Source organism: Pinus tabuliformis, chromosome 9 (genome assembly GCF_031772625.1).
Source record: "Pinus tabuliformis cultivar Carrire ecotype Pingquan chromosome 9, CPIR1, whole genome shotgun sequence".
NCBI classification, from domain to species: domain Eukaryota; kingdom Viridiplantae; phylum Streptophyta; class Pinopsida; order Pinales; family Pinaceae; genus Pinus; species Pinus tabuliformis.
This window is the reverse complement of record NC_142307.1, coordinates 283,291,866-283,315,612: the sequence shown is the minus strand read 5'-3', so window position 1 is coordinate 283,315,612 and position 23,747 is coordinate 283,291,866. Positions and strand designations below refer to the sequence as shown.

Below are 23,747 nucleotides of genomic sequence, written 5' to 3'. Positions count from 1 at the left end.
AACCCGACAGATAATATGCAAAACTTCAAAGTGAAACCCTTCAAAATTTACCAAAAGTTACAGAAATTTATAGCTCTGGCACAACCAAATTTAGCAATAATTGCAGTAATATTTTTCGAATTTTAGAAACTTTGAACTTTGCTGTAAGCAGAAAGAAAATCTCTCATGTAAAACAGGAAATAAAACTCTTAATGATTAACCCAGGGCCAAAACCAGCTAGGCTCTGCAAAGAAAAGCCTGTGGGAGTCGGCTGGTTCAACCCAGAACTTCCCCAAACGCCCACAAATACCCTTCACCTAAAGATTTCCTGCACACCTCAAGCAAACATCAGTAAAGAGGGCAAGAAATGCTGCTAGATTTCAAGAAATAATGGAGATACCTGCCATTATTCCAGAAACCCTACAACATTCAAACCCTAGCACATGAGCAAGATACCTGTACTCACAATACTCTGAAAACCAGCTATTATTAACTGCTGAAAACTGAAATATGTAGAAAAACAAACATCTCACAACAATTCCAGAGAGTAACACTAGCCAGTTTTGAACCCCAAAGTCTTTTTATTAACCAGAAAATCAGATTACAAGAGAGCTTTTTCAGTCCAGACTCACAGATCAGATAAACCTGTAAAATGACCCCCTAAGACCCTATATAAAGGAAATGATCCCAACGGCTAGTTTTGGGTGATCCATGTTGAAGTGATCTCGACCGTCGATGAGGGTTAAGACATCTCTTAATCTCATCCGTCGATTTTATTTAAAAAAGATATTTTACATGCATTCACAAAAATATTATTATTTTATTGTTTAGGGTTTTTGGTTTATTTTATGAATTTTTTGTTATTTTTTATTTATTTCATTTTTTTTTATTTTTTTTTAATTTTTTAATTTTTTAATTTTTATTTATTTTAGTATTTCATTTATTTTCTTAAATGGATCATTTGAACTAAGCCGTTGGAAACATCTCCTAGGACCTAGGACTTAGGACTCATGAGGGGATTTACAACATTTTTCAACCCTCAAGACACATTTCATCATGATTTTTACCATTTACATCTCAAAGGGATGAACCCACTTAGTACAGACCCTCATAAAACACCCAGTTCTGCGACACAACTATAATCTAGCAGATTAACACACTAAGACTCTCCTAAAGTTCTAATGACAAAATCCATCCCGGCTTTGGGGTCAGGTTTGAAGGAAAACTCTGCCGATCGTAGATCGGTGAGACGAAAAACCTCCCGGGACGTAGATTATCATTAGAAAGTTAGGTCCACCTTGGCAATTTTACATACACGACTCTGATCTGCTTAGATTATTTACAATTCATACATGCAGACTGGGTTTACAAAAAAGATCAAGCTGCTGATGACCGTAGGCTGGCATGGACATGTCGTTCAGGTGCTATCCCTTTCTGCCAAAAGGAAGGGGGTGTACTGCATGGGCGGTTGACCGGTAGTGGTCAACATCTGGCTCTACTTGGGGACACGTTGCTGCACTGTAGGAATGTGAGAATCCAGAATCTGCATCCATACAACACACGAATAAAAATAAGTAGCGTCCATTCCAAAACCATCATATACATTAAGCACAGGAAAGATAAAAGCTCTTCATTTATTGACTAACTAATAACATGAAAAGTAAATCTAATCCTAAAAAAAGAAATGAAATGCTGAAAAGACAAGGAGTAGGGATAGATTTACAATACAGAAGATGCCCCATGGCATCAGATATCATCTCTGAAGAACAGCTTGAGCATTTGGCCGTTCACAGGTAGATCAAGTGGTTCACCATCCAATCTGCTCAAATAGAATGAGTTTGGCCCAGCTATATCTCTAATGATGTATGGTCCCAGCCACAAGCTGTCAAACTTCTTATGCTTTCCCGGCTTTTCATTTTTGCGATCCCAAAGTAAAACCATATCTCCAACCTGCAAAGATCTAGATCGAGAGCATTTATCAAAGCTTTTCTTAATATTAGATTGATTTTTACATATAGTTTCAAAAGCTGTCCGACGAGTCTCATCTAATTCCACAATCTGATCTATCCTATTCTGAACAACCTCTTTATGAGTGGAAAAATTTTGGAGAAGCTGATAAGCCGGCAATTTTAGGTGCACAGGTAAGGTAACATCCAAGCCATAAACCAATTCAAAGGGAGATTTACCAGTAGATTTCTTCTTAGTAATTCTGTCTGCCCACAAAGCATACTTGATTTTGCTGTCCCAAGATTTCTTGTTATCTCCTACTATCTTCTTGATAATGGTTATGAGATTTTTATTACTTGATTCGGCCAAACCATTACCCTGAGGATAGTAATTCGATGAATGAGATAAGACAATGCCATATTTGAAACAAAAAGATGTAAACTCTGAAGAACTAAAAGCCTTGGCATTGTCCGTAGTGATCTTAGCGGGGACACCAAATCTAGTAATGATGTTATTTTCAATGAAATCCATGATAACCTTCTCAGTGGCATTCTTAGCAGGAATGGCTTCGACCCATTTAGTGAAATAATCTGTAGCAGTCAAAATCCAAGAGTAGCCATTGCTAGAATTTTCATGGAACTTCCCTATGAAGTCCAGACCCCAATGCTGAAAAGGTGCCTCTACAATAACAGGTTGTAGAGGAAGGGCAGCAAGCTTCTGCTTCCCAGTGAACAGTTGACAGGCTTGACACGTTCTAACAAACTTGTGCACATCAGAAAAAATCGAAGGCCAATAATAGCCAGCTCTCAGGATTTTGTGGGCGGTAGTTCTAGTAGCATAATGACCACGACAAAATCCTGAATGAAACTCGGAGATTAATCTTTTGGACTCAACATCGTCAACACACCTAAGCACTACGCCCTCAGGATTTCTCCGTCCAAGGCCATCCTTCATAAGGCAATACTTAGTGGCTTTTAGTCTAAGAGCCCTTCTCTTATGAGCGACTAAGTGGTTAGGACATGCAAGATTTGTTAAGTAGTAAACTATGTCCTTATACCATTCATGCTCAGCTAACCTTCTTAATTCTGGTGAAGAAAAATCGTCAAGGCAGAACAAACCAAGAGTCTTTTCATTACTTTCAGTTAACATTTGAGCTAAACCTTGGCCTTTGATCAGCTTGGTGGGTCTAATTTCTAAATCATACTCCTGTATCTTAGTAACCCACCTAGCACGAGTCCCTAAGCAATCAGCTTGAGTTAATATGTCCTTAACAACAGAATGTGGGACGAAAGCAATGATCTTAGAATAACCCACATAAGTTTTAAAATTCCTAAGAGACTTGACCAGGGCATAAGCCTGCTTTTCCATGGTATTGTACTTCAATTCGGAGTTTTGAAGTGCTCTACTCATGAAAGCGATGGGCTGCTCATGACCATCTTTATTCTTTTGAAGCAAGACACCGGCAATGGTATCTTCAGAAGCGAAAGAAAAAATCATGAAATCCTTGGAGTAATCAGGACTAACCAGGACAGGAGCTTTCGCGATAGCAGACTTGATTTCTTGGAAAGCCTTTTTGCCCTCTTCTTGCCAGACAAATTTCGCATCTTTCTTCAGAAGACTTTGAATGGGCTTAGCTATTTCCGCATAATTTGGGATAAATCTTCTAATAAAATTTATCTTTCCAAGGAAAGACTGAAGGGACTTGAGGTTATGCGGGAGAGGAATCTTTTGAATTGCTTCAACTCGCTCGGGATCGACCTTGACTCCTTCCTTAGAAATGATATGACCCAATAATTTCCCTTCTGTTACCCCAAAGACAGATTTAGCCGGATTCAAAGAAATTCCATATTCTCTGCATCTATCGAAAACTTTCCTAAGATGATCTACATGACTGATACCATCTTTAGAGAAAACAGTAAGATCGTCTTGGTAGATTTCGATAATTTTCCCGATTAACCCTTTGAAGGCATAATCCATGGCCCTCTGGAATGTAGCTCCAACATTTGTTAACCCAAATGGCATTCTGATGTATTCAAAAGTGCCCCACGGTGTTGTGAATGTGGTCTTGTGTCGATCTTCCTTTTTAACCCAAACTTGATTATACCCAGAAAAACCGTCTAGCAATGACATCATTCCAGACCCAGTTACTCTTTGCAACAAAGTTTCCATTTTTGGCAAAGGGTAATTATCCTTTTTGCACGCTAGATTAAGGTTTCTAAAATCGACACAAAGTCTTATTGTACCATTCTTTTTCCTGACAATCACTAAATTCGAACACCATGTCGAATGCCTAGTTTGAGCGATGATCCCTGCTGCAAGCATTTTCGCAAGCTCTTTCTGGACCAAGGGGGCTAACTTAGGATTAATCTGCCTAAGTTTCTGCCGAAAGGGTCTAGCATTTTCGTCCTTTAATGGAATGGTATGCTCCATAATATCCTCCCTATAGCCCTTCAACTCATCATAGGAAAAAGCTAAAACATCTCGATATTCGCGAAGTAAATCGGTTAACTTTTTCCTTTCTTCCAAACTAGTACCTTTACCGATTTTAACTATTTTCGGATTTTCAGAAGTACCAATGTTAACTTCAAGGTACTCACCTGGGTCCAACTTGTTTTCTTCTCTCAGCTTCGTGGCATCATGCCGATCAAAATGTTGCTCTAAGGCAACCACATTTCTGGGAGTGGGATTTATGATATGTCTATGATCTAAAGACCCATCCTCGCCAGAAACTAACCGGAAATCCTCAAACTCGTCTAAACCATTGAGAAAACGAACGACTTGTTTTTCATCATTAAAAACTTGCCAATGCTCTGAGTTGTCTGGAACAGATGGTCTGAATATTACTTCCATTTTAATTTTATCGTTAATTAAGTCATCAGACAACTGGAAAGTGGTAGCAGCTACGGCAAGTTCATCTGCCGAGCTATTTAGCTCTCTAGGAATTGCTTCAAGGTTAAGGGCATCGAAGTGCTCCATAGTATCCCACACAGCGTTTCGATAGTTTCTTAATCTCTGATTTCTACATGTGAATTTGTTCTTAAGCTGCATGATAACCAGATCGGAATCCCCTTTTATGCTAAGCAACTTAATCTTCAAGGCTTTGGCCAATTCAAGGCCCAACAATATGGCTTCATACTCAGCGACATTGTTGGTTGCTTCAAATTCTAGACGATAGGCAAACTTGAACACGTGACCAAGGGGAGACTTAAGCACAATTCCAGCACCCTTACCATGACTAGAGAAAGCACCATCGAAATACATATACCAGACTTCATCTTTAAGACTTTTGACCTTTTCGTCGGGAGGAGTTATGAAGTTAGACAGGATAGCATAGTTCCCGATGTCAGATTGCTCTCTAATTATTTCATTATGAGGCTTTTTAGGATTTTCAACATGAAATTTCCTCTCAGGCTCTCTATTTAGTCTAACGAAACCGTCACCGCTAGGAGAAGGAATCATAGCATACGACCAATTCATCTGAATGCTTCCCCCTAGATCAGAGGCCCACTTTCTAGATAACAACATACCCCAAGCATCAGGTACATCAACGACAACAATATCCATAACAACCATGATGTCTGGGTAAACCGAAAGATGAACTTGCAAATCCTTGATTAAACCATGTACTTCGATTTTCTTAGAATCCATGGCACATATATTATAGTAGGGTCTGGAAACTCTTAAGTTAAGCTGTTCCATAACCCTTTTAGTCATAACACAAGCAGATGCACCTGAATCCAACATGCAGTTATTCAATTTATACCCATTGACTAATAAGGTGATAAAGAAGGGTTGATGATCCTTGTTATCAGCATCTATGCTTTGCAGATAAATAGGAGCATCCTGATAGTCAACCTCACGAATCTTCTGTTGAGAAGCATTGACTTGAGGACCCTGAATTGCTTTTAGTAACTTGTCTCTTTGGGAAGGGATCTTAGCAATCTCAGATACGGGAACCCAGATTTTAGCATTATTAAACCAACTCCCCAAATCGACATCTATTCCAGAGTTTATACCAGGGTTTAAAGTTCGAGGAGGAATTTGATTCCCGCTCTGATCTTTATCCCTTCTCTGGTATGTTAAACCCTTATCTCTAGCAATTTCCAGAATTTTCTCAGGAGAGGGTTTCTCACCATATAACCTGGCCAAAATGTCATCTTCGTTTTCAAGGTTATTTATACTAAAAGCAGATTGAGGATTCACAACATCATAGCTCCTTTCCTTAACCTCTATCCAATCATTCATGGGCAAAGGAAACTTGCTCCCTACTACGTTTATTTGCTCACCTGTCCCAAACATTCCATTATCGAAAAGTCTTTTGATAATGAGACAAGAGGATTCTTCGTGAAAATCATCACAAGCACGACAGTAAGGAGGAGCATTATCCACCAGATTGGTAAGCGGATTAGGGGGCCTCTGCTCACTAGATTGACCCTTTCTTTGCCAGTTACTATTTCTGTTATTATTATTTCAAGGCTGAAAATTTTGCGGTTGCGCTCTTTTCATTTGAATTAACCTATTCTGCAAAGTGTTTATCTCCTTATTATGATTGATTTCCATAGTTTCAATTTTTTGAAGCAATTTAAGAACAAGCTCACTTTCTGGCTCCTGGGCTGCTTTTCCCTTAGGTTCCTTTAGTTTCGTAGCAGCCCTATCAAAGCCTGGGATTTCAGACTTCCCAGAAGCTGCCTTGTCCTTTTCAAGTTCTACAGCTAAGGCTTGGCAATCTCGATAATCAGTAAGTTTAGCACGCCTTAACTCATAAGATGGTTCAGGACCAAAGGCGTCAATATAAAAATCTTGGAGAGTTTTATCTGAAGGTTTATAGTCTTGAGGTAATTCTCTAATAATACCATTAAACCTTCTATTAAATTCTTCAACAGTTTCGTCTTCTCTCTTTTTCATCAGAGTAAGAGCTCTTACAAGATGTCTTCCCTCTCTCTTATCTCCATATTTTTCTCTAAATGAATTAATGATTGATTGTAAAGAGTCAAAAGAATTAGGAGGTTTTTCTGTAAACCAGTCATGAGCATCACCTCCTAGAGTCAAGATAAAAAGGGTCATCCTGACATCTTCATGATCAAAATCAGGAGATCTAGCATACTTAGCCATCCATATGTTGAAATCTCGCAAATGGGAATTAACAGTAATGGCATTATCTCCATGAAAGCTAGGCAATTTGTCTATCCCAACAGATGGAATATCATTGGGGGCTCCAGGAATGTTAGAAAAATCACAAGGGCCCAACAGATTCATGGTGTTGCGCCTAACTTGACCTTGAAAGAGAAAATGAATATCGGAGAGGGCTTCTTGTCCAAGATTTCCAAGAAGTGTACGAGAAGCGAGTTTGTGTGATCGCACCCTATAAACCTTTTCAGGGTCAGGAGTAGGATTGCACAGACTGCTTGGATGTCTTCTAGTGTACACTCTTGCAGATGATATAGGAAGTGGAGTCGCCACTTGAACAAGAAGTTAAGCACAGAAAAGCTTGAAAAACAAGGAACAAGGACAGAAAAACTCTGTCCCCGGCAACGGCGCCAAAAAATGTTGTCACGCGGATCGACACGACAACGCTCGGACCGGGGGCTGTCACTCTGATCCCCGATCCCTCCGTTTAAGCCTGTCTCCCGCGGCTAAGGGGGGTAGACCCTGTGAGGTGATGGAGGCCAACTGCCAAACAGTTGGGCTGGGAGACGAGATGCACTAAGATGATTCTATTAATTTGGCGGACCAGTGCCTTTAAAGCGATTACTTGTTAAATGATATAGAATGTAAAACCATGAACAACAATCACTTACCATCAAATAGCCTGAACAACGTTTGAATATTCAGTAAAACCACAAAGATCAAGAGAATCAATAACGATATCAGGTAATCAGGAGAAAGATAATACAGTTATAAACCATCAATCGTTAACCAGATACCACGTCAAGATAATCATTCATGTAAAGCATTCATTCCACATCAATAACTTAAAATCTCAGCATAAAAATTTCTTCAAATGACTGAATTTTGACAAAAAGAAATTTCCACAATATTTTCAGGCAAAAGGATTTAAGGCCAAAATTTCCAGCTAAATGCCAATCCTATTTTTTTTTTTTTTTTGAAAGAAAATTAAAAAATCTATCTAAAACTAAACTATAAAACTATATTTAAATCTAAATAAAATACAACCTAAATTAAATTAAAAATAAATTAAAATCTAAAAAAAAACATCTAAACCTTTTCTTTTTTCTTTTTAAACAAAACCCCAAAAAAGAAAATTTAAATTTTACAAAGCTAAATCTAAATTCTAAAAAAAAAAATAAAAAAATTACAAGAAAATAAAAATGAAACTTTATTAAAACTACTTCCAAAGGGCAAACGTATATCCAAAAGCCTGATTGGAACGAATCAAAACCAAAAACGAGTTCTAATCGTGAATGAAACTAACACACGCGACCACCTAAACGACTACGCCCAGCAAGAAAACGCAGGTATGGAAACGACAGCCCTGACCCGTGCCCACGCCAGACGCTAAAACCCACAGAAAAAGAATGCGAATGCAGCTATGGGACGACAATCAGATCAGCACACAGTCATGAAGGCGAGAAGGGTATCGCGTGACTGGGCGAGGGGTTTCAGATGCGTGGATGCAGGTTCCTCGAACGTCTAAGGAACAATACACATAAACCGGTGGAATGATTTGAAATCCTGCGCAGGGCAGTGAGGGAGCCGGCAGCTTGAGAGCACTCGACGGGGAAAACGAGCCAAAGAAAAACTGTGACTAAAGCCTGAGAATTAAGCGTACTGATGGGTCTGAGTTTGCAGGCCAATGTGAACACAAGAGAGCTCATACAAAAACGCAGAGAAAGCGTGGACGACTATAACGCAAAAAAGAAAGGCGGCTGGCAACTTCAATGACAAAGACGTAACCCTGACAGCAACGGATCTGCAGATTTATCTTTAGATGGGCGGGTGAAACGATCATGCGCTGGGCCAAATGGAAAAAATTTGTAACTGTGCACAAATGGCTACCAGAGTTCGACAAGACCAGCCGTTAAAACAAAAAACGCAGAGTTTAGTTTTGCCCTACGTTTAATATACCCTGCGAATACACATTTCTATCAACTTTGAATGCAGAACTTCAAGTCAGAAGAAAAATGACGGGCTGAGAAATGATTTACGCTGACATTCAAGCTAAAGACATGAGTTGGTTTTCAAGCGTTAGGGGAAGTGAAAGCGTACCTGGCTATTGGAGATTAGACACGCCACAGCCGCTGATAAATTGATTTATACCACAGACACGCAAATTCCCAGATATCCTTGACAGCAACACGTTTTGAGCTGGTCTTTTGCCACTAGAATCTACTGATCTGGAAACAAAAGCCTTGTCTCTGCAAGAGAAAAAAAAGAAAAACAAAAACCCGACAGATAATATGCAAAACTTCAAAGTGAAACCCTTCAAAATTTACCAAAAGTTACAGAAATTTATAACTCTGGCACAGCCAAATTTAGCAATAATTGTAGTAATATTTTTCGAATTTTAGAAACTTTGAACTTTGCTGTAAGCAGAAAGAAAATCTCTCATGTAAAACAGGAAATAAAACTCTTAATGATTAACCCAGGGCCAAAACCAGCTAGGCTCTGCAAAGAAAAGCCTGTGGGAGTCGGCTGGTTCAGCCCAGAACTTCCCCAAACGCCCACAAATACCCTTCACCTAAAGATTTCTTGCACACCTCAAGCAAACATCAGTAAAGAGGGCAAGAAATGCTGCTAGATTTCAAGAAATAATGGAGATACCTGCCATTATTCCAGAAACCCTACAACATTCAAACCCTAGCACATGAGAAAGATACCTGTACTCACAATACTCTGAAAACCAGCTATTATTAACTGCTAAAAACTGAAATATGCAGAAAAACAAACATCTCACAGCAATTCCAGAGAGTAACACCAGCCAGTTTTGAACCCCAAAGTCTTTTTATTAACCAGAAAATCAGATTACAAGAGAGCTTTTTCAGTCCAGACTCACAGATCAGATCAACCTATAAAATGACCCCCTAAGACCCTATATAAAGGAAATGATCCCAACGGCTAGTTTTGGGTGATCCATGTTGAAGTGATCTCGACCGTCGATGAGGGTTAAGACATCTCTTAATCTCATCCGTCGATTTTATTTAAAAAAGATATTTTGCATGCATTCACAAAAATATTATTATTTTATTGTTTAGGGTTTTTGATTTATTTTATGAATTTTTTGTTATTTTTTATTTATTTCATTTTTTTTTTTAATTTTTATTTATTTTAGTATTTCATTTATTTTCTTAAATGGATCATTTGAACTAAGCCGTTGGAAACATCTCCTAGGACCTAGGACTTAGGACTCATGAGGGGATTTACAACATTTTTCAACCCTCAAGACACATTTCATCATGATTTTTACAATTTACATCTCAAAGGGATGAACCCACTTAGTACATACCCTCATAAAACACCCAGTTCTGCGACACAACTATAATCTAGCAGATTAACACACTAAGACTCTCCTAAAGTTCTAATGACAAAATCCATCCCGGCTTTGGGGTCAGGTTTGAAGGAAAACTCTGCCGATCGTAGATCGGTGAGACGAAAAACCTCCCGGGACGTAGATTATCATTAGAAAGTTAGGTCCACCTTGGCAATTTTACATACACGAATCTGATCTGCTTAGATTATTTACAATTCATACATGCAGACTGGGTTTACAAAAAAGATCAAGCTGCTGATGACCGTAGGCTGGCATGGACATGTCGTTCAGGTGCTATCCCTTTCTGCCAAAAGGAAGGGGGTGTACTGCATGGGCGGTTGACCGGTAGTGGTCAACAAGACTCATGGCAATGATATCATCCTCCTTGAACTTTGCTTTTCTTGCATTATTTGCTAGTTATACAACCTTGCCTTTTACAATATCCAAAACTTTATTCTTTGCAAGAATAAGATCAATCCTAGTTTTCCAAGCTTCAAAATTTGAAGCCCCTTCTAACTTGTTCTCTGATTTCATAGAAGAAGCCATCGAAGTAGATCAACAATAAGGACTCAACGATAGTGATCTCAATGTATGAGTTCTTCGAGAGTGCTCTCAGTGTTCCTTCCTTCACCAAAGCTTTGATCCCATGTTGATAACTCAAGTTTTCAAGTGCAATAGATACAAGCACAATATTTCTCAAAAATGATAATTACTTCTAATGATGTTGACCTTTTCTTATTTTTACAGTATATCATTAAACAATTATACTTCCGATATTCAATCACATAAAAGCACTAGAACGATAGAGATCAAAAAGCACAAAAAGGGCACAAGTTTTACCATGGGAAAACCTACTAAGGGGAAAAACCCAACAACCTTTTCAATAGGTAAATTCTTCTTTTCAACAAGAGACACACCTAGACCTCTAGTCAACAACTAGGTCAAACTAACCTTCAACAAATCTATGGTCAAACCTAGTCTACACCCTCCAAGTCAAGCCTCCAATCTGATCCAACAACTCTGCTTTTTTATTTTCGCTAGGCTGAATTTCAGCCTCCCAATAAATGCCCAAAAACCTAGAATTTCAGCCCTGTAATCTGCCTAGAAAATTTCAACCCTACAACTGCCTAGAAAAAATGTGAACTAGAGAGAGTGTACTTCCACACGCACGAGCTAGAGAGAGAGAGAAAGAGATGAATTTTTCCTTTTTCGTCTTCCTTGTCCTTCGCTTAGGTGCCCAAAAGATTCTTGCTTAAAAAGGTCGAATTGTTGCCTTGTGGAGGAGGTCAAACCATCTTTATATAGTGTTCTACTAGGTCGAATGGGTGTCTTTTGCTTGGGCCAACTTGACTTGGAGGGAGGTTGACTAGACTAACTTTGGAACCAAAAATTCAATTTCAAAAATTCAATTTTTTTTCTTTTAGAAAGTCCAAATGGACATGACTCAAAAATATATTTTTCTTTTGACTCTAGCATGAAGAACATGCTTTATAATAATCAATATAAATACATCAAGGGCCAAAATATACATTATGAAGACCATCCATAGTTACAAAATTCAACATTATGGAAGTCTTTGGAGCATCTATCGATGTCGATTAACCACATTGATGAGATTGTTACATTCTTGACTATTTTTGGAAGTTGTTATTAACTAACTCATTATTTTATAATTATTGAAATTTCTTATAAAGTTAGTCAAACAAAAACATTATTATATTGTTTTCTTTGTGGAGGATGCTTATTTTAGTGTTTCTTTTAGGAGAGGAAAGTGGATCTTAACAATTGGCTTCTACTTTTAGTAAGCAGTTTGTTGATGAGGTTAGAAATGTAATATTTTAATGTGTTCCTTGGAGAACTAATGGATCTAGGAAAACAATTATTTTCTTATTGTAAAAGGAGTTGAGATCAATCCTATATAAGGGTCCATTTGAAAGTATGTGTGGAATTGGAGAGCACTCTTCTTTGAGCTTTTGTTGAAAATATTGAAGGTAATGAAACGGTACAAGCTTTTTACATTTATCGCATATGTTGTTGTTGATATTGTTGAGTACCAACGTTGAAGGTCAGTTCCATAAAGGATGTTTGAATGGTTGAAATACTGTGGGTAACTTGTATTCCTAACTAAGAAGACAATTATCTTATTAAAAAGACTTTCTTTATGCTTCATTACCCTATTATTTATCTTTGTATCTATGGTTAGTTATATGGTATGGCATGCATTATCTTAATTTGAATTTGCTGCAATGTTTATGTTGTCAACTTGTAGATATCTATTCATGTATGTATTGTTGGTTTTCATCATCAATAATTCTCACATGTAATTTTTTGCATCAACAGACAGCAATATAAATGGTTTGTAGATATTTTATTAAGGCTAAGTTCATTTTCAATCCCATAGCTATTACCCTTAGTAATTGATTCTTGCCTCCATTGCCCAATGGATTTGGCACCAGTTTTACTCCTCCCATCAACTTTTTTATATCTATACCACTACACTTGTTTTGCTAAAATTACTCTTCATTTCACCTTGAGCCCTTATCGCCTAACCTTTAGCAATACTACCTTAAGGAAGGCCCCGTAGGTTGGAGAAGATCCAACCTAAATTGTTGAGAGGGTTGGTGAGGTGAAATTGGCATCACTAATACCAATCTTTTGGATTTTAATCTAAAAATGCTAGTGCGAGTTAACCAAATTTGACATATTTTAGTTGCAATATTAATTTAAAAGAAAATATTAAATATATTTGGCCTTAGGGTTCGCACATCTAACATGCCCCACAAAATGGTTTCTAAATTGTGTGTAAAATATAAAAACTGAAAAATCCAATAAAACAGATGGTATTCTATGCAATGGCTGAAATATTAATTTTGTCATGATTTTTCATTGGAACAAGAAACACTTAGGACAGTTTTCCAGACTCGATCATAACATCAAATGGCATAAAATTGAAATATATCAAATTAGAATGTTAAAAAGGAATGGGAAAAGTAATTAGGGGGAAGTATTTGTCACTTACATGATCTCATAGTTTTGAAAATAAAATGTAGCTAGCATGTGACGAGGCTACAAAATGCTGTTAAAGTTTAGGACAAACTTATGAGTAATATCTTAAGTAATTTTTTGTTTTTTGTTTTTAAAGTTCTAGTACATGTTTCATTTCAAATCTATCTCTTTTTAATACACTTCCTTTGACTATTAGTGTAGCCCAATCAACATTGAAGTCGGAAATCATTGGCATTAAGGCTAGAAATTTTGTCCATCACCAGATTGAGCTCACTTACAGGGCCATAACAGCCTACAAGTGGCTACCACATACTTAGGAATTGAATCGTGATGGGGAATATCACCATCCCTACTTCAACAACCAGAAAAGCCATGTTGATATTTGGAATCTCATTTGACTATATGGAAGCTTAAATATAATATAAAATATATTTACAATCATTGTAAAAGGAAAATATAGGTCTGTTTTAGGTTAGCATATGTTTTCATAAAGGAGCATAGACGCTCCAACTTAGGCCATTCAAAACTTTGGTTTACATTTCCATTGGAAAAAAATTGCCCCTTGGATCTGCATTATCAAAAGAGATTGAAGATCTCCATAGAACTCATTTCAAAATCTTTGATTCTATTTCTTCCAAACTCAACCCTTTTGTCTCTGGAACATAGAAGATAACAAACAATAATGCCAAAATTGCAATTACTCCAAAGGCAACAAATAGCATTGAAGCTCCAAGAAGTTCCTGCAAACATAATATGCTAATATAAGCACGATTCTTCTATAATGTGTGTTGAATCGACAATGAAGCACAATATGCAAAATCTTCATATCTAGCATTCACAAACAAATAGTCTCTAATTCCATTGAAGCTCCAAGAAGTTCCTGCAAACATAATATGCTAATCTAAGCACGATTCTTCTATAATGTGTGTTGAATCGACAATGAAGGACAATATGTAAAATCTTCATATCTAGCATTCACAAACAAATAGTCTCTAATTCTCATATTAAGAGTAACGAAACTTGAAATTTTGGAAAAATAAGATTATAGCTTTTACATGTATAATTTCAACACAAAGTTTACATTCATCAAATGCTACAAAATGCATGTTTGGTAAATTTTCATGGAAACGAGATGCATTTAGGTAAATTTAAGAACTTCCATCATCTAATCACAATGACATGAAATAATAACATATCAATTAAGATTTGAAAAAAGGAATGGCCAAACTTAATCACTAAGGGCAGCATTGAATATAGGCAATGTATGAACATGCTACAAACTAATGATAAATTGAAGGTAGACATAATAGTCATTAAAAAAATAACCATTGTCTTTTCAATATCAAGGCACTCCTAGGACTAAAGCGTTGAAAATGCATCACCAAGATATAAGAAAATTCAAGTGTTCTAAAAGTGGAAGACGATTAATTTTCACACTGTTCTATGTTGTTTCAATTACTTTTAGCCCAATCCAATACTTCAATTAGCAATCTTTTCAACAACAATTAATTTTTCCAATCATCAATAGTAATTGAAAATAGAACAATAAACGGTGTTGACCACTACGTGTCACTACCCATAGCAGTACACCCCCTTTTCTTCGGAAAAGGGATAGCGCTTGATCGATATGTTCGTGCCATTCGACAATCATCTTCGACCTGATCATGTTATGTTGTAAACCCAGTCCACATGTGTAAATTGTAAATAATCTTAGCAAATCTGAGTCATGTATGTAAACTGCCTAGGCAAACCTAATTTTCTAGTGATAATCTACGTTCTGGAAGGTTTTTTGTCTCACCGATCCATGATCGGCAGAGTTTTCTTTCAGCCTAACCCCAAAGCCGGAATGAATTTTGTCATTAGAAACTTAGGGGAATCCTAGTGTGCTTCGAGTCTATGTAAAAGTGATTTGGAAATAATTCTAACTATTTGGTTAGGTTATTACAAATTGTTTGATCTGCTAGATTATATTTGTGTCGCAGAACTGGGTGGTCTATGAGGGTCTATGTCAAATGGGTTTTCCCCTTGAGATGTAAAATTGTAAAGTGTCTTGAGGGTTAAAAAATGTTTTATTTCCTCATAGGTCCTAGGTCCTAGGTAATTTTTCCAAAGGCTAAGTTCGAGGATCCAACAAAAATAATAAAAGATATAAATAATAAATAATAAAAAATTAAAAATTAAAAAAAAAATTAAAAAAATTAAAAATAATAAATAATAAATAATAAATAATTAAAAAATTAAAAAATAAAAAAAAAATAAAAAAAAATTAATAAAATTAATAAAATAATAATAAGTCAAAGTTTTGAGAAAATAAATGCAAAGTTTTAATTTTTTAATTAAAATACATTTAAGATTTCGACTGATGAGATTAAAAGTGATTTTGATCCTCATCGACGGTCGAAATTAGTTTGACATGGATCACTCGAATTAGCCGTTGGGAATTTTTCCTTTAAATAGGGTGTTAGGGGTCATTTGAGATCATTCAATCTGTGAGTCTTGTGCTGAAAAAAGCTCTCTTGTAATCCTTTTCTTGTGCAATAAAAAAAGACTTTGGGGTTGAAATCTTGCTGGTGTTACTCTTCTGAAATGCTGTAAGATGTTTCATTTTTCTGCATAAATTTATTTTCAGCCATTGGTAATAGCTTGATGAAGAGTGATGTTGAACACAGGTATCTTGTTTACTCACTAGGGTTTGAATAGTAATAGAATTTCGGAAAATAATGGCAGGTATTTCCATTGGATTTGGATTTCAGCACTGTTTTTTCCCTCTTTATTGATAGTTGGAGTGAGCTGTGCAGGAAATCTAGATTGTGAAGATCAACGACGTTTGGAGAAGTTCTCGGCTGAACCAGCCAACTCCCGAAAAGCATTTTCTTGAAGAGCCCAGCCAGTTTTGATCCTGGGCTTATCATTTAAGTTTATCTTTTGAATGCATGAGAGGTTTTTTGAAGTATCTCATAGTAAATCTGAAATTCTGAAAATATTACTGTGGATTATTGACAAATCTGGCTGCTTAGAGTCGAAAATCTGTAAATATAGTAACTATTTTGTAGGGTTTTAGTTTTAATTCTTGCATATATTATTTCTAGGTGTTTTTCTTTTGCTGTTGCAGGTTTCAGATCTGAAGATATAATTTTTTTTTCTGAAGCCAAATCTAGGCCCTGGAGGGTAAGATCTGGCCTCAACATCATTTTGCAGGGATAATCTTCAACAGGTTTTCAATTTTTCTGAAGAAGGTCGAAGCTATTTGCTTGCTGGGGTTTCATTTCCAGGAAAATTTTCGAAATTTTTAAGGAGGCTGTGTGGAGCTCCTGGATTGTTGCCGAGCTTCAGCATTATCATCTTTCAGCTCAGCTCCCTATCTATCAGCTCTTTTCCTTAGCACCCTGCTCCACGGCCTGCAAACCTGCAAGTTACCAATGCTGCCCACCTGCATTTTTTGTCCCATCGCTCCATCTTTCTCCTACTATCGTCTATCCAAAACCGCACTTTGCCACCCCTCATCTCCTCATCGTTACGCTCCTTCCTCCATCTGCGTTGGACCCTCTCTGCCGTCGAAACTTCACGCAAACCTGCACACCGACTTGCGTAGACATCATTGCCATCCTCCCCGCGCAGTTTTCTTTCCAACCCTTTCACCTGCATCATCAACAAAGCACCTCATTCGTTCCGCTTAATCCCTTTGTCCCACTGGCAGCCCGAGTCTCCTCACGTAGCCTTCTCGGCCTGCATCCTCCTTCTTGTGTTGCGTGCGTCCATACCTCAACCCTTCAAAATGCAGCTCCTTGTCTCCTGCCCGCACGTCCCATGTTGTTTCCTTACCTCGACGTCTCCTTCGTTGTAGTCTTTCTCTATCCCCTTACACCGTCTTCATCCTCCTGGAGCGCCGTCGAAATCCGCAGAACCTGCTCACACCAGCTACACAAAAGAAATTCAATTGTGATTTTTTTTTGTGTGCTGCGTTTTTGATTTCATGGTTTATGTATGAGGTAGCATATAGTTAGAGTTATATCTTTTGTTTTAGTTTTTTAGATCTATTTTCTTTTAAGTTTTGTTTTACTTAAATTTTAAATTCAGAATTATATATAAAAAAAAGGGTTAATTCTTAGGCTTCAACTTTGATATTTTATTTATTTATTTAGATTTTAGATTTATTTCTAGGGTTATACTTTAATTTAGATTTAAATCTTTATTTTAGTTTAGCTTAGTTGTGTGATTCTAGTTTTCATTTATTTTTAGTTTTTGCTTAGTTCATTTTTGTTCTATTGGAAAATCATAAAAATTAAAAAAATCATAAAAGGCATAAAAAAGTTTCTTTTAGATTAGATTTTAATTTTAGATTTATTTAGTTTTGTTTTGTTTAAATTTTGACTTTAAAAATAATATCAAAGAATAAAAAATAAAAAATAAAAATCCCAAAAAGCATAAAAAAGGGGGTTTTTTTCCTTAGGTTTTTTTTTCTTGTTTAGTTTTGATTTTTGGTTTTATTAGATTTAGTCTTGGCTCAAGAAATTGTCACATTTACGATTTTGGTGTATCTTTTCCGCTAAGGCTAAAATTTTGATGCAGGATTAATATTTATCATTTTTATGTAGTTAAACATGCTTAAATGTTCATTTGAAGATTAGCTATATGAAAGTGATAATTGGTTAGCATTTAAAATTGCGTGGTTATTTAAAGCATTTATTTTTTGAAATTTTAATCGCTGGAATATTGTTAAGGCATTGTGCATTTATTGATTATCTCGCATTTGGAAAAATTAATTTTTGCTTGGGTTATTTGATAATAAATCATTGTTTTACAAGGTTCATATTTCTGCAACATTTAATAAATAATCATTTAATCATTAACTCCATAAGGCACTGGTACATTAATTTCTAAAATCAATCAGGTGCTAAATGGCCTTGCTGTGTCTCCCAACCTAATTGGTCCACAGTTTGTCTTCCTTTATCCCATAGGGTCTACCCCTCTTAGCTTTGGGAGACGGCTTAAACGGAGGGATCGGGGATCAGGGTGACAGCCCCTGGTTTGAGCGTTGTTGTGCTGCCCAGACAATCTGTGCGACAACAAATGGTATGATAAAGGAGACAATCAACACATCAGCAAGAGACACCAGATTTGGTCAAAAACCAGGGAAAAACCCTTTGAAAATTCTTCTTTTATTAGATTGTCATAAAATTTTCAGCAAAGAGTACAATGAGCCCAATACAATATCATCCAACAAAATTAACCCAATAACATTCAAAAATATGTTCCCAATACAATATCATCCAACAAAATTAACCTAATAACATTCAAAAATATGTTCCCAACATCAATATATATCAGAGATAACTTTCCCTGTTTGCGGTCAGCTGTGGTCAAATGTCAAATTTTTTCCCTAGTTTCCAGTGACATGGAGGAAGAGTCATGCGTGCGACTGAGAGTTTCGAGTTGCTCCCTTGAGCATGCAAGCCTGCAACTACAATCGAAAATTTCTTTTGACAAACCTACGACTGTGACCCAAAACCCTAGAAACACATGCGAGCTTCGAACCTTGTAATCTCGGACTTGTACGAAACAATTTCCTCGACCCGACCTTAGACATGTGCAAACCAATTAATGAATAAGAGAAGAAGAAGATGCTTGGTGATATCCAAATGAGGTTGAGGTCACTTGTATTTATAGGCTTCCAAGGGTGACCAATTTCTTGTTAGGGCTGACATGTCCAAATGTGCACATGTGGGCTTTTACTCATAAGTTTACTTTCCCTTATCTGATTTGAGTGCTTCAATAGTCAAAATTGGTCCTCCCGAAAAGAGGAATCTAGTCCCATGGTTGGAATTTGTCATTGAGCTACCATAATTAACACTCCCTCTTAGTTAGGGAGAAATTCCAACTACATCATGTCATGTGTATCCTAATGTCTCAACTCTATTTGTTGAAACATTCTCGAATCTAAGGAAGAAGAATCAGGGAGCATTAGCTTCCACCCTCTATAACGTCAGAGAACACATCTCAATTTGAAAACAATATCAGGAAGCATATCTTAACCTGAAACCACATCGGGGAGCACATTTCAACTCGGATTCTCATGGGGGAGCTAAACATCTACAACTCCATATAGAGCAATAGGTGATATAGGGGAGCACATCTCAACCCATCCTATTGCCCACTGATCTTCCCAACAATGACCCTCAAGAGTCATGTGGTAGAACACTTGCATCATAATCAGCTTGGGTTGTACAACCCCAAGTACACTCTTAACCCGTTGGCCAAACGAGGAGCGGTAATCCCAACAAGCCTAACTTGTGGGTATGATGCCAACTGGGGTATACTCTGCAAAGACCAAAATAGGGGAGCAACATCTCCAACCCTATGGGTAATAGATAGGGGAGCAACATCTATGACCCTATTGTCCATAGATCCCTCAACCCTAGGAGCCCTCTATCTCAATTCCTCACCCTGGGAGCTCAAACAGAGGGGAAGATTTGGCTTCGTGTTCTCGATTAGTGATGCCCTTTATCAGGAGGGGTCACATCCATCAGTCCAAGCTCCTCTCTGAAGACCAAGAACTTCCCTTTTAGCAAAGCCTTGGTAAGAATATTTGCAATATGCTCGTCTGTCAATATATGATGGAGTCTAATGACTCCTCTTTACACCATGTCTCAAATGTAATGGTATCGAATCTCTATGTGTTTGGACTTGTCATGAATACGGGATTCTCTGGTAGACGAATCCCACTCTTGTTGTCGCAATATATCACTATAGTGTCTAGGGCCTACTCAAATAGCTCTCCAAAGAGCTTCCTCAACCAAACTGCTTCGCAGCTAGCCATGGTAGCGGCAACGTACTCTGCCTTGGCGATACTCAATGCTACAGAATTCTGCTTCCTACTCATCGAAGATATCATGGTAGATCCCAGGTTAAAACAACATCTAGATGTATTCTTCCTTTCAACAACATTTCCTGCCCAGTCAGCATCAGTGTATCCATGAATTTGAACATCTCCAACAGAATATCTTAGACCAAGTGTGATCGTCCCATGCAAATATCTCAAAATGTGTTTGGCAACGATTCAATGTGCATGGAGAGGCTCAGTGATGAATTGACTTAACATGTTCATTGCATAGCATATGTCTAGACGAGTGTTCACTATGAACATTAGAGCCCCAATCAACTGTCTATACTTGGATGGATTCGCCAAATTGGGTCCAAAAGCTTCACATAACTTCTTGAAGTTCATTTCCATCGGTGTAGGCAAGTACTTGCATTTTGTCATTCCAAATCTCTCCAACAACTTTACGACATATTTTCCTTGTGAAAGGAAAATCTTATCGGGTCTTTGCCACACCTTAAGCCTAGAAAGTAGTGCATGAGTCTAAGGTCTTTCATCTTGAATTCAGAGGCTAGCTCCCTCTTACACTTGATCATCAGGGGCTCACTACTTGTCAAGAATAGATTATCAACATATAAAACCAAAATCAACGACATACCTTGGACTACCTTGAAGTAGAGGTTGGGATCAACATTGCTTCTTGTGAATCCCAACTTCACCATATAACTATCTATGTAGGCGTACCATGGTCTGGGGGCTTGCTTCAAACCATACAATGCCTTCTTCAACCTGCAAACATTTGTCTTTCGATCCTCTACTTCAAATCCTTGTGGCTGCTCAACGTGCACTTCTTCCTGTAACATACCATGAAGGAATGCAATCTTCACGTCCATCTAATGAAGGGTCCATCCTTTATTTGTGGCAAGGAAAACTATTGAACGAATGGTTGTATATCGAGCCACATGTGCGAATCCTCGGGCCACAAACCTTGATTTATATTTCTCAATGCTACCATCAACTCCATGCTTGATCTTGAATAGCCATTTTGAAGTCACCACGGATTTCCCCTTTGGTCTCAGCACAACATCCCATACGTCATTTTTCATGATTGATTCATATACTTCGGCCATAGCATCCTTCCAAACTTTTTCTTTCACGACTTCTTCAAAGGTTGGAGGTTCCGTTTGAATCATAGTGCTCATAGCTGCAACATATCCCTAGTACTTGCATGGCTTCTTGCTTTCTCTTAATGATCTTCAAATGGGAACGCGTCTCTCATCATCCTGTAATGTGTCCCAGAGCCAAAGCAGCCTCTTCTTGGCAGGAGGATCACATGGCGGAGGGGTCCATAGGCTCCATGGGATCATCAATGTTATTTTTTGTAGCATTGAATGTGTTCTAGCCACAAAATTTGGTGGAGAGGCTAGAATATATGAGATCTCCAAGACTCAGAAATCGTTTTTGGAAATTCCACCTAGAAGTGACTTAATTAGATTATTAACCAATTGTTTAATGTTTCCTAAGCCTAAACTTAGGAAAATTGGTTAATTAATCAGTATTAATTAAGTCAAGGTGAGAATCTCACATAGATCGATTCCAAGATGATCCTAGCCATCGATTAAGTTTTAATCTTGGCCGTTGGTGCTCCAACAATGGATTATAAGAGGAAGTCGATGGGAACTTGGCGAAGACACTTGAGAACATCAAAAATTCAATTTCCTTCGCAGATCAATATCCAGAGTAGCAACAGTCAGCTGTCGGAGAGCCAGAGATTGAAGCAGTGATTAAGGGGTAGGCATAGTGATTTGGAGGAAGTCTTTCCAAATCCAGAGAGGCAGTAGCAAGAGGGCCAACTTATTCCCAGTGAGGTAGCGTAGAGGACTGCGCAGTTGCTTCAGATTGGTAGTTCGATTGAGCTGAGGAAAATTCGTTCTCAGTTCCAAAGGTTGGGCAAAGGTCCTAGAGTGTTGGAGAGTCAATTTCCTGAGCAGAGACAGGCATAATGACTTCATCAGAGGCATTTTAGAGGCTAGACTTCACAGGGTCTGCGCAGAGGCTGACGCATAGGGCCTAGGAGGACGAGTTTCTGAAGAGAAGTTGTGCCGGGATTGCTTATGAAAGAAGGGTAATTCCCTTCAATAATTTTGCCCAGATTTTTCTTGCTGTGGATTGCCAATTTCAGGCATCCAGATTGTACTCAGATTTTCACTGTTGCATAGTAAAATAAAACCATCATCTGTTTCACCAATTTTCATGCATTAGGTTTTTTCGGGGACTTTTGTCCAAAAACAATGGTGTTAATTTTATGTGTGCGCTAGTATTTTCTTAGTTCCAGCACTTTTATTTTCCGCAATTTTTATTTGTGAAAGTTGTAGTGTGTTTATTTTGATGTTGTTGTAGCAATAAGCTGAATAATTGATTTATCAATTAGAATAAATAATACTAGTTGCTGCAATAGGATTACAATTTTGGAATTTTCACATGGTATAAGAGCATGACTGATCAACTGGAGAGCTAAGAAGCGAAAGAAGGAATTTTGCTATTCAGTAAGACTAGCAAGCCGAAATTCCCAAGGGCAACGCAGTCCATTGCTAGGCACGCCAAATTTCTTAAGGAAGTTCGATTTTTCAGAGCAAAGAGGCAGAAAAATTTGAATTTCCAGATTGAGTGATTTCAGGAGGCAGAGGGAGCAACTCAAATTTTTCGTTGGGCAGATTTCTAGCTGGACGCAGAGGGTTTTGCAGTTATTCGCTAGAGAAAAACCAACATTGGGTGGAAAAGAAAAGCACACACAGAGGAGGGAAAATTTTCCTCAGGGAAATTCGAGTCCTGGAAGTTTGAATTTCCAGTTGCAGATGGGCAGTAGCAGCTAGCAGAGCCACACATTCCAGAAGGGAGTGCGAATAACACAGCAGTAGCCGAGCACAGGGAAATAGGGAGTTTTCGTCTTGATTAGAGATGGCCACAGTTGGACTGAGAGATTAGGATAGGTTGGAGGGTTCCTCCAACTATGTCATCTGGAAGGCCAGGATGTCATTCTTGTTGGATGAATATGGCCCGAAGCTCTACATAGATAGTGTTGTGTTAAAATTGGCAACCAGGGCAAAAATTCATGTGGGTCATCTTATTCATGGCTAATAATATTTTTATTAGATTCCTCTCGTCGAGAGGTGTAGGATTGATATAAAGATCATCCAATTCCGATAAGTATTCATGGAGATATGAATTTATTTTGATTATGGAATTATTATCAAGCCGACCTACAACTCATGTAGGCTCAGAAGCCCAACAGTTGCATCTATTCACCCACCAACATTGTGTATAAATATAAGAGGACTTTTCCTCATTTGGACTCACTCATATCATCACATCTCTCTCTCTCTCTACTACGCAGATATGAGTCTCTTCTCTACTGCTCTGAAATGGGTCTCTCTCTCTCACACATGTGAAGCCGGAAGCTGTTGAATTTGATGACAAGAATCTTCTGAGATGCCTTCAGGACACAATCTC

The 23,747-nt window shown here is 37.7% G+C and overlaps 1 protein-coding gene across 2 annotated transcripts in view; it reads right to left on the bottom strand.

The window, feature by feature from the left end:
- Positions 1 to 13,795: 13,795 nt before the first annotated feature.
- LOC149148278 (D-xylose-proton symporter-like 2) overlaps positions 13,796 to 23,747 on the bottom strand; it is a 476,099-nt gene continuing 466,147 nt past the window's right edge. Inside the window, exon 14 of one of the 2 annotated variants that reach the window (XM_089437883.1) lies at positions 13,796 to 14,160. In XM_089437883.1, coding sequence (XP_089294009.1) covers positions 14,026 to 14,160 — 135 coding nt within the window. In that variant the 3' untranslated portion in view covers positions 13,796 to 14,025. Of the gene's footprint in view, positions 14,301 to 23,747 lie in introns of both variants that reach the window. The other variant, XM_089437884.1, reaches the window with a different exon arrangement.